Raw genomic sequence first — 12,560 nt, forward strand, 5'->3', positions numbered from 1 at the left:
CCAGCAGCTGGGCACCATCTAGTTCTTTGAGTCTTAGGCTGGTGGAGTCTCTGGTTTATCTGGCCCTGTTTCTTGGGCTTGTATTTATCTTGAGTCTTTGGTGTTCTTCATTCTCCTTTGCTCCAGGTGGGTTCAGACCAATTGATGCATCTTAGACGGCCGCTTCCTAGCGTTTAAAACCCCAGCGGCCTCTCACCAAAGTGGAATGCAGACTGGTTTTTTAATACATTTTGTTATGCCAGTTGACCGACATGTCCCTTGCAACCATTGTCTCCAGACACCTGTCCTTACTACTCTGGCCTTTGAAGCTTTTGGTTGTATTGAGGAAATTCCTTTTGGTTTTCTTCAGTTGTACTTCCCATCGCCTACATTTTTGTCTGCTATCTAGTTAGTGAATATCCCTCTCTCCCTGCCTCATTGTAGTTTTCATTTGCATTTCTTTAATGGCTAGTGATGGTGAGCATTTTCTCAATCCTGTTAGCTGCCCCACATTACCATTATTAATGAAATTCTGCAGCTTTGGAAGTTATCAGAAATGAAATGGAACTCATAAACATCAATATCCTAGGCATTACTGAGCTGAAATGGACTGGTATGGGCCATGTCAGACATTTGTATGACCAACTATGCCAGGAATGACAAATTGAAGAGGAAAGGAATCGCATTCATGATCAAAAAGAACATTTCAAGATCCTGCATTACAACACTGTCAATGACAGCATAATAGCCATATGCCTACAAGAAAGAACAGTTAATACATATATTATTCAAATTTATGCATCAACAACTAACGCCACAGATGAAGAAATTGAATATTTATTCAACCACAAAGAGAAATGAAGTTCTGGTATATGCAAGGTGATCGTGAACCTTGAGCACATATTACGACGAGTGAAATAAGCCAGACACTAAAGGACGAATTTCATACAATTCCGTTTATGTGAAATGTCCAGAATTGGCAAAGGCAGAGAGAACAGTTTATTCTTAGTTACCAGGCGCTGGAGGGAGTGGAAATGGGGACTTATTGCTTGTTGGGTACAGAGTTTCTCTTTGGGGTGATGAAAAAAAAACCTCTCTTATTCTTTAGGTGAAACATTACACCTTAAGTTAGTTTCTTATTAAGAAATTTACATAGATATTGTTTTGTGGCATTAGTTGAAATCCCCTGGGTTCCCTGTGTCCATTTGACCAATTTCCCTGTCCCTTCCTGCCTTCTCATCCTGCTTTTGGGCAGGAGCTACCTATTTGGTCTTATAAATCTAATTGAACTAAGAAGCACATTCGTCATGCTTATTACTTCCGGTTTTGCACTCCTGTCTAATCTTTGTCTGAGGAGTGGGCTTGGAGAATGGTTTCAGTTAGCGGTTCGCAGTGCGTCTGGGGGCCAAGGTCTCGGGGGCTCCTCCAGTCTCTGTCAGACCATGAAATCTGCTCAAACATGAATCTGAGCTCTGTTCTACATTTGTATCCTGTTTTGTCCGAGAATGTGTGTTGTGTTCCCTGGTAGGACACTCATTGCTGGCAGCCAGGCACCATCTAGTTGTTCTGGTCTCAGGCTGGTGCAGTCTCTGCTTCATGTACTCCTTTAGTACTTTGGGCTAATATTTTCTGTGTGTGTGTGGTTTTCTTCATTCTCCTTTGCTCCAAATGGGATGGGATGAAGAATTTTTGAAAGAGGGTTGATGGTTGCACAACATTGTCAATGTAACTAATGCATTTGTACACTTAAGATGTTTAAAATGGCAAATTTATTTTTTACGTGTATTTTACAATAGTTTTTAAATTCACTTATAAGAAACAAAAACAAATAATGTCTACTTAGCTCATACAAAAAAGATATCAGAAACTTCGATAGATTCTGCACCCTCTGTTATAAAAACAAAACAAAAATGGGATGCCATATTTTTCATAGTTTTGAAATTGACTATTTTTAGAGACGTATTTACTAAAAAATTGTGCATCAAGTACACAGTCCCCATGCACCCCACCTACACCCAGTGTTTCTCCTATTAACATCTTGCATCACTGTGGTGTGGGGTACGTTTGTAACAACTGGCACATCAATAGTGAGACGTGGTTTTTAACTAAAATACATAGACTTCATCAGGGTTCACTCTTTGTGTTAGGTTTTGATAAATGCATAATGTCATGAGTCCATCATTACATACCCTACAGAATAGTTACGCAGTTGTAAAAATTCCCTGGGCTCCACCTATTCGTTCCTCCTCCCTCTCCCCAAACCCCTGGCAATCAATGATCTTTGTACTGCCTCTACACTTCATACTTTTCTAGAACGTCATCGGCTTGGGATCACACAGGATGTAGCTTTTCTAGACCAGCTTCTTTCATTTAGTGTGGATTTGAGATTCTTCCATAACTTTTCCTACCTTGATAGCTTAATTATTTTCATCGCTGAATAATACACCATTGCATGGATGTCTCACTATTTGTTTACCCATTTACCTATTCAATGACATTTTGGGTGCTTTCAATTATTGTAATTATGAAGAAAGCTGCTATAAACATTTGTGAGCAGGTTTTTATATGGATATATGTTTTTAACTCATGTGGGTAAATATCTAGGAGTGTTACTGCTGGATCAGAATGGGAGGCCTGTGTTTAGATTTTGAAGGAACTGTCAGCTTGTATTCCAAAGTGGAATTCCCATGGAATACAATTTTTTTCAAAAAACACTCTTAAACTAAATACAAGAAGAGTGCATTTCATTGTATACAAAATAACATCCATAAAAATATTAACAAATATAAAACCACATTTGCTCCTGGCTAGTCCCTACAGGCTTATTTGTTATAGTCAAGGACTTTCCGAAAGGTAAAATTTGGCTTGGACTGAGAAAGTAAGAAACACTGATGAAGACAACTCCATAGTGAAAATGAAACTTTCATAGGCACAAAGGAATTCGAATGACCCCTTCTTGGAGGTAGTACTGCTTTGTTACACACTGAGAAACTTTGTTCTTTTATCACTGACTTTCAGAAATTTGCTGTTTGAAATTACAGAATTAAGAATGAAACACCCCCCTTTAGACAGAGTAGTCTCTCCACAGTGAGATCTTATATGTGATATGAGGTGTGATGAACAAGGAAAGGCTTTCTCACACTCCTGACATTCCTAAGTCCTCCACGATGAGTTTTTATATGTCTTCTGAAGGACGAGAAATCACGAAGGCCTTCCCACATTCCTTACATTGATATGGCCTCTCTCCAGTATGAACTCTTCTATGTGTCACGAGGTCTGAGGACTGTCTAAAGGCTTTCCCACACTGTTTACATTCATAAGGCTTCTCTCCACTGTGAGTTCTTATATGTTTAGTGAGGAATGAGACCTGACTAAAGGCTTTCCCACATTGTGTACGTTTATATGCCTTGTCTCCACTGTGAGTTCTTCTGTGATTACTGAGATGTGAGGAACAATTAAAGGCTTTTCCACATTCCTTACATTCGTAAGGCCTTTCTCCACTGTGAATCCTTCTATGTACAGTGAGGTTTGAGGATTGCCTAAAAACTTTCCCACATTCCTTACATTCATAAGGCCTCTCTCCACTGTGAATTCTTATATGTGAAGTGAAGGTAGAAGAATACTTAAATGATTTCCCACATTCCTTACATTCATAAGGCCTGACAGCGCTATGAATTCTCCTATGCAAAGCGATGGCTGAAGAATACCTAAAGGCTTTCCCACATTCCTTACATTGATATGGCCTTTCTCCAGTATGAATCCTTCTATGTGATATGAGGCCTGAGAACTGCCTAAAAGCTTTCCCACATTGCTTACATTCATAAGGCTTCTCTCCACTGTGAGTTGTTATATGTGTAGTGAGGGTTGAGACCCGACTAAAGGTTTTCCCACATTCCTTACATTCATAAGGCCTCTGCCCAGTGTGAGTTCTTATATGGGTAGTGAGGTGTCCTGACTGACTAAAGCCTTTCCCACATTCCTGACATTCATAAGGCCTCTCTCCACTGTGAGTTCGCATATGCTTAGTGAGGTATGAGGGCCATCTAAAGGCTTTCCCACATTCATTACATTCGTAAGGCCTCTCTTCACTGTGAGTTCCTAAATGTGCAGTGAGGGCTGAGGAAAAACTAAAGGCTTTCCTAAATTCCCTACATTCATAGGGCTTATCTCTGTTATAGAAAAGGAGGGATAAAGGGTCACTAGAAGAACTTTCTTTACATTCACCCTTGTGACCTCTCACATGTGTCCAAAAGGACGAGAAACTACAGAAATCTTTCCCATACTCATTACATTTATACTGATTGTCACTAGTGAGTGTTGTCACAGGATTCTTAAGAGTTGAGATACAAATGAAATCCTTCCCACATACCTCACACTTATGGGGTTTCTTGCCACTAAGAGGTCTCATAGGAGTGGTACCACCACAGGCTTCTCTAGATGCAATAAACTGACAGGCATGGTGGTTATGTGATGAGGGATCCATGATGGCTTTTTCACAGTCAGAGCATTCAAAAGGATTTACTTCTGGAGGATTTCTTTTCTGCACGGTAAGATTTGGAACCCGGCTGAAGGTTTTCCCACACTGATTGCCTTCGTTACTTTCACAGAGGTTTTCTACTGTATGAATTCTGTTAAAAACAGGTAACATGTTGGAAATCAATTATTTCCACTTCCTCATTACCAAACAAAGTGAACACGCAGTTTTTGGCTTGACTTCTCTCCTGTTTCATAGTTTAAATCATCTAGCAGAAATACTACCATAATTGTCACTGTTTTTCTAAAATATGAGGCTTTCTGATCATTGTGTGTAAGTGAAATATGTTTCAAATACTCAATGTCTGACACACATTTATGAAAAAGTTGTGAAAATTCCCTGAACACGTAAGTTTACAGCAAAGTTTATACATATACAAATATACATACACATATATATTTATATATGTATGAGTACATGTCAGGGCTTTGAACTGGTTCGTATTACTTCAAAAATTGCCAACGTAAATAAGGTCAGTGTTTGCGTTGAATATCTGCTGCCCATCGGATTTAAACCTGTGTTGGAAACACCACAGGGCCCTGAACAAAGATGGCAGGCAATCTCATAGGTTTCAACGCGTGTCGCTCCGCACAGTACTGTGAATAATCCCACCGGCATGGATTCCAAAAAAGTTTCAGGAACCTGCTGCAGAATCCTGAATAGCAGGAGTATGACGAGAAACACACATTCAAAGCAGTGTAGTGGGACACCGTGTTTGTGCAGGGCACCGCCAACTGTTCTCTGCTCAGGTCAAAATCCAACAGGCAATAGGTTTGGAGGCTATGCAATGCGTACACCAACCTTCTTTATGTTTACAATTACTGAACTGTTGTGAAACAGTTGGAAACCTTGGTATACACACATGAACATACGAATGTGTATTTTAAGGTCATCACAACTCAGGATTGTCTCGTGAAGCACCGCTTTCTCTTCTTTGAATGACACTCACCTCAAACGTCTCTCTTGGTTTTTATGATCATCTTTATTACTATGTAATTCAGAGATTTCTCCTAACGTGGACGACCAGATGTTATTTTTTATGTATCGCATCATTATATGTTTCCTGGGTAACTTTTCTCCATCCTTAAGGTTTCCAAAATCTGACCCAATAATTCAAGTTGAGGTTCGCGATATGAAACAAACAGAAAGAAATTATTAGGGGAAAAAGGACCACTGTTAATAAAGACGTAGCCACATTTCACGGTTTCAGCACTTTACCAATGGTTTAGAAGCAATTTACTAGGACATACTTTTAGGAACCTTGAGAGTAATGGTGACATGAATAAGCGTAATTAGAGCTAAGTAGAAAGATATTGGACACGATATACATGTAACATTAAATGAGAAAAAGGATCCGCATGACCGCAGCTGTGAAAGGATCACTAAAGTCAGAAAAGGAAGCTCAGGTTTCCATGAAGTTGTGTCTCTGGGAAAACAAATGTGTAGAGCTGACATGGTGCTCATGAAGAAACGCTTATCATGAGGGAAGTCAGTGAAGAGTAATGAGGAGTTCCTTGATATTGAGCCAATACTTTGCTCTTCAGGGTCTCTGAAGATAGACAGGTGTGGGTTGATTTGCAGCAAAATAATCATGTCAAACTTGTAATCAACACAGTAATACTCTACGTGGTCCCAAAATACAATACCGTCTGTACCCCAAAGTGACCCCTAAAGCCAATGCTTACATTTACAACACTTCAAGAGCCTCAAGGCTTTTAATCACAAGAGAAGTGAAAGCTAAGTGTAATACATAGTGCTTTGTGTTCACGGAGAAGCCAAGATACATGAGCTCTATAGACCAAAGGACCATGCCTGCTTTATTTAATGATTCATTCTCATTGCTCAGCCCAAATTCTGGAGTAAAGTTAATGAGTAAAAGAGGTTTGCTCACTAAAGGAATAACAGAAAAAAGAAGAAAAAAAAAGGAATCTGTTCTTACCTACTGAGGCCAGGTTTCTGAAGGTTTCGATCATCACATCTCTGTAGAGTTTTCTCTGAGTAAGATCCAGCAAAGCCCACTCTTCCGGGGTAAAGACCACAGCCACATCCTCAACAACCACTGAGTCCTAAAACATTGACACATTCTGCATCAGCGAGGTACCATGGACTTCAGTGTGTACAAGAATGAAGGGTGAGGCTGACAGTCCTGGGGAACAGAGAATTCTTAGGGATTTGACACAAGGTTCTGTGTACTATCAAGGTCTACTCTACGGTATGGCCATCAGCCTCGTCCCTTCACTAACTACATTCACTTCCTCACTGATTGCTTTCTGTCTCACAGACGTCCAGCACTGAAATTATCTCTCTACAGTTCGACTGCAACCAATTGCACTTGTATTCTCCTCTCTCTTTACCGTCTGGAATGGTTAGAAAACATAGCAGACATTAGAGAAATGCTCTCATTCAGATCTTCACTTCCTTGTGAACAAACAATTACCACTCCTTCCGTAAGCCCTACCAGAACACACTCAACAAAACATAAAGCACCGGGTGGAGACAGGATGATGTATAGTAACTGGTAAACACTGCAGAAGGGCAGTTTTGCTTTTGTTTCTCACAACCATGGGAGGACCAGGGGCCAATATCAACACACTGGCAACCCAAACACTGAGCTGGTCATATTTTCTTCAACTCTTGGAGGTCAGCATGTGGCTGATTCAAGTCAGGAGACTCTCATTCAACAGAGAGCACCAAGGCCCAAACTGGGGATGTCACAGGTCCACAAACACAGTCTAATGTTAGAAGACGACAAGGAGCACAACCTCTGCAGAAACAAGGACAGCACGCCCTTGTGTTTCCTCAGTGACAAAAGGTTACCATTTCCATTTGGAAACCCTGGTGGCATAGTGGTTAAGTGCTACGGCTGCTAACCAAAGGGCCAGCAGTTCAAATCCGCCAGGCACTCCTTGGAAAGTCTACGTGGGCAGTTCTACTCTGTCCTATACGGTCGCTGCGAGTCGGAATCAACTGGATGGCACTTGGTTTGGTTTTTCGTTGGAATGACTGTAAAACATGATAAACGTAATCAGTGTCACCAAACTATACATGTAAACGCTGTTGAATTGACAAACATTTTGTTAGGTATAACTTCTACTACAAAAAAATTAATATTATAAGGAGAGCTGAAATGCAGAGAGTTTACCGGTTAAATTGCCTATGAAGCCTAGGAAATAGACTTACACACCAGCCCTCTAGGGGCTGCGCTTCAGAATTCTCTCATATTCGCAGCCCCTGGAAGGCACCTAAACATGACTACCTGAACCCTGACCACTGGAAGCCCCTGGTCTGTAAGAGTGACCTTTCTGAAACAGCAGGAATCCGTTGGGTTCCTCGTGTCAAGAGGAGAGAAAAGGCTGCTAAAAGACGCCTTCAGTGCTAAAACAGAGTAATTTTAGAGAAAGAAGACTCCTCTTGTCAGGGAAATGGTGACGTGAGCAGCCTATGTCATCTCTAATCCATCCTGGTATGATCGGATGACAGCAACTTTGAACCAGAGCCCAAAGCCAAAGGTCTCCTCCACTGCAGTGGGCGAGGTATATATTTTGAACTCACCAAAAACCCTGATATTTATTATAGAATAATGATGAAATGTCCCATGTACTGAGCAACTGTGATTTTTCTTTCATGACTCTTCTAAGCAGATATTATTTCAGACAGGTCATAGCTGAGTAAAGTTAGAGATGATCATTTAATCACATCCTCAGTGTTTCCCACATGGAACTCTGCTGAGCCAGGATCACAATGCAGGTCAATTTCTCTTTAAAGTCTAAATTGCTGACAACTCCATTTCTGTCCATATGCATACAGTTTTGTTGTTATGTTTGCTGTTACCGTCCAATAACACCACAAAAAAAATAAAACAAAAACCCAAACCCACTCGATGATCTGAAGTCCTCGTGGATAATAGGAAGAGGAGAAAAAGGTAAACACTCTATTCAATTCATACAACCAGGACATACTTCTCCTGGCAAAGCCCTGTGTCTCAGACAAGACTTCTTCCCTCCAGACCCTTAATTGTGGCTACATTCATTCATTAAAATTGATTCAGGTCCTACTGATACAGAGGCTACTGCACATTGGCAAAGCAGATACAGCAATGAACAAAACGAACACCGCGATGAACATGGATAGTAAATTCTTTGAGTGGGGACAGTAAATTTAAATACATAAACATGTATTTATAACTATCATGTGGCAATATGTTCTATAAAAGAATTCAGGTCTTTGAGAAGAAACCGTTCTAGAAGGAGGAAACAGCCAGAGCACAGGTCAGAAGGTGTGAAGGTGTCTTGGATGTCTTAGGAAGAGCCAAAGGCCCCGCGTGGCTGGAGCAGAATGCAATGCAGAGGAAAAACCGGATTAGGAATCTGGAGGGGTGATTGGGGTCAGTGGGCTTATCATGTTCGGGGGAACTCGTTGGCAACTGAAAAGAATCTAGCTTTTAATCTTAGTGAAATGCTGAGTAATTTTACACTTTTGAGCAGTGGAGGAAACTGGTATGATACCTCTCAATCCTTTAAAGACTCAAAGTGCTCCAGTGCCTAGGGGGACTCAAGAACACTGTTCAGAGACATGGGACAAGGATGGCTCTAGAGGGTCGGGGCTCAGCCTCCACAGCCAGAGCTCCTCTGTCTTCAGATTCAGGACAGAAGACTCTGTTATTCAACACAGAACACCAAGAACCGGGACGGGGGGAGGGGGGATATTAACACCGTGTGATGCTACCTCTGAGAGTCACATAAGGAAGGTGACACCAGGTATTCAAATCTTCAAATGCCATGTATGTAGGGATGAAGGGCCCAGAGACAGTGGAGCAAGGTATTAGGGTGCCTCCTAGGGCTCAGTTCCTCAGCCTCCTCTGTCACTGTCTTCTTCACTGAAACCACAGTCCCGCAGCACACGGCTGCTTCCCAACAATTCAGATCCAGCCTCACCCACATAATGCTAAGGATAACCCAGTTCTGCGTAGAACTCACCATTTTCTTCTCCAGCTTCTGGGCGTCTATGGAATGACGTCTCTGACCCCAAGAAGCCACTTCCAGGAAGAGGGACAGGACTGGAAGCAGAGGCCTGGGCAATCTGGAGGCAGATGAATAATGTTTGGTCCACACACCAGTGACAGCAATTGAAATCCTTCCTTGTGATTGATGGATGTGCCAGAAGGTCGCCCTAGGTCCCCAGCTGCCTGGACTGGACTAGTTCTCCCTGCACCACACCTGAGGTCTGAAATAGAAGAAGGATGGGGAAGAAACAGTGTGGAGGAAGCAGGGAGTGACAGGCCTTTGGCCTCCTACCAGGCTCAGGGCAATGCTCCACCCTGAGGGCCTTTACACTAAAGGCAGAACAGGCTCCAGCCCCCACAGCACACACCTGCATTCTTCAGGCAGCTCCCCAGGCCTCTCCTTTCTGCAACAAGATCACACATGGAGGAATTTACCTCTCCCACAGCATGAGAAGCAACCAGGCCTGGCCAGGCTACAAAACTTGAACCTGATTTCCTCCAGGGACTTAGGGATTCAATGTTCAGGTTGTGGGCTTACCTATGTACCTTTGTTCCTGGTGTCAGATGTCACTGTTATCTGACATTAACATGGATGAAATTTTAAGAACATACTTTTCATATATTGACAATGAACTCACCCTGGTTCATTTATTTTTAAGTTATGTGCTGTTAAAACCTTCCACTGTGCCTTCTAAAACTTTTTCATCTCATTTATGACACTGTAATATCTGATCAGTATTTTTTCTGTTCCTTTGGAATTAACTAACATTTCTTTCTGCCCCTTGACTTGTCTCGTATTTTTTCCCCCTTCATTTTCAAACCATGAGAACACCACTCACTAAGATTTTGAGAAATCTGGGGGGATTCCTGAACACTTTTTCTTCCTGATATAGATCAACAAATAAATCAGAAAATCTTTATGCTTTCACGAAGGACCCGTCTCGTACTTCACTTCCTATTTCTTTTCACCCTGCTCCCTCTCCAGCTTGAGTCCTATTTCATTTCTTGGTCTCACTGTCAATGAATTCTCTGTTGCAAGATCTTTACACCAGTGTCTCCCCTCTACGAATTACCCTTATTTTTTATTTTCTGTAATACAGCTCTCTAATTTTAATTCACATCATTATTTCTCGACTAGTATTTCCAGCATAAACCACGAGCTTGTTCAGTATGTGGAAAACTCAAGTCCCATCCCAGAATTTCTCAATCAAAATTTGCATTTCAACCAGATCTGGGGGTTATGCACATTGACATTCAACCCTGAGAATCATTCAGTGATGTACAGGAATGAGCAGTCTATGAAGGGATGCCGTTTTATCCATCCACACCTCTATTGTATTACTGGCTATCTTCCTGATTCACAATCAATCTGCGCGTCTAGGCCTCCTCACAAAAAGTCTTCCTTAATTTGTTCATAACAACCTCCTGCCTGACATCATTCAATCATCGTTGTCACTTCCAAATTCTATCTGTGGCATAGGAAATGCTCAGTGCCCATCAGTGGCTGTCCATAGGCCTTCCAAAAGCCCAGAGTATTCAGCACGGTTCTAAACGACCTGTTCCAATCCAGCTCACACAAACCTCACCACTCACTTGTTTTCTCTGCTTTAATCATCTCCGACTTCCATCAATGAATGGATAACACTGGGTTCTCTGCTGCCTCAGGGATTTACACATTTATTTTTCCCAACTGAAATACTCTTTCCACTCCCACCCATACAAAATGGTATCAGCTCTACACAACACTGCATGTAGCTAAAAAAAAAAAACATTTTCTGAATCTTCACTGAGATAATTTCCCTTTTCAAGCAGTTGCACCTCGCTCTCGGGTTACGTCTTTATAATACAGATATCACATATCCTTAGTTTTTCATTCTTTCTTTAAAACTGTCTCCCAAGCTAGATGATAAATCTATGGGCAGACACTCTGTATTTTGTCTTCTTGTTCCTTCTGGCCTTTGACACTGATCATTGAGGACACACACAGATTATTACCTGTTATATATAGTCTTCAGCAGCACTATCCAAGAGTACTTTATGTGAAGATAGACATGTTCTGTTTCTGTACAGCCCAATATGGTAGGCACTAGGCCTATGTGCCTATTCACCACAGAACATATGACTAGTGGAATGAAGGAACTCTACTTTTAGTTTTAATTACTTTTAATTGAAATAGCAACACACAGCTAATGGGCATCACACCTCAAGTGAACTCACCAGACCCTTAAGCAACCAACAGAGCCGAGAGGGCATGAAAGCTGCCAGCAGCACAATGCAGAGCTTCACAGTTTTGGGCTTGCTAAAAGTCTGTCACATAGGGAAATGGAACATTGCACTCAGTTTGCTTTTATTTGCATCGTGAAGGTTAATGTCAACCTCAATTGGATTTACCTCATTCTGAAAACCTCAATGACATTTAAACATAGAAATGAGTGGGAATAACAGAGGAGACAGGAGGGGCACTTTCTGCAGAGGTGACATTTGAAGTGAGACAAGAATTATAGGAATTATTGAGTTCCTAGAGTTTAAAAGTTTTCCTCTAATCAGCAGAAATACTTGGTGCGAAGGCCGAAAGGCAGGGAAAATGTTGACATGTCTGAAAAGGTTTTTTCTAAAAAGATGTCAAGAGCCTATGAAATATGAGGGTGTTCTCAATTTAAGTCAGATGTGGAGGGTCTTGCCAGAGAGGGTAAAATATGTGGATTTTTTCTGGATATGAATGAGAGTTGGCTTGGTTTACATTGTTGATATCTGCCTCTTGCTGCTGGGTGGAGAGTGTACCTTCCTCTGAAAAGAGAAATAGGAGAAGAAAGTTCAGAGCTGCCTTCCTAAGGGAGCTCCCCTCTCACGGTAGCTTGGACTGTTTCCCTGAATGCAGTGAATGAATGAAGGCTGGTGCAGCTTACCGGCTGGGAAAGCCAGGTGAGAAGTAGATTTGTTCAGGTGAGATTTTAAAAGCTCTGTCTTGGACACGTTAGGTTTCAGAGCGTTACAGTCCTTAGTGTTCCAGGTGGGCTATGGGAAGGACTTGGTGTCTGAGTCCAT

General features: G+C 41.6%; 1 protein-coding gene across 1 annotated transcript; it reads right to left on the reverse strand.

Annotated features, from left to right (window-relative positions):
• Positions 1 to 3,012: 3,012 nt before the first annotated feature.
• LOC135228875 (zinc finger protein OZF-like) lies at positions 3,013 to 4,627 on the reverse strand. Its single transcript, XM_064278021.1, has one exon. It carries the CDS (start codon positions 4,625 to 4,627, stop codon positions 3,155 to 3,157), a length of 1,473 nt encoding a protein of 490 aa, XP_064134091.1. The 3' UTR covers positions 3,013 to 3,154.
• Between the last annotated feature and the right edge of the window lie 7,933 nt (positions 4,628 to 12,560).

Source organism: Loxodonta africana, chromosome X, assembly GCF_030014295.1.
Source record: "Loxodonta africana isolate mLoxAfr1 chromosome X, mLoxAfr1.hap2, whole genome shotgun sequence".
Taxonomy (NCBI): domain Eukaryota; kingdom Metazoa; phylum Chordata; class Mammalia; order Proboscidea; family Elephantidae; genus Loxodonta; species Loxodonta africana.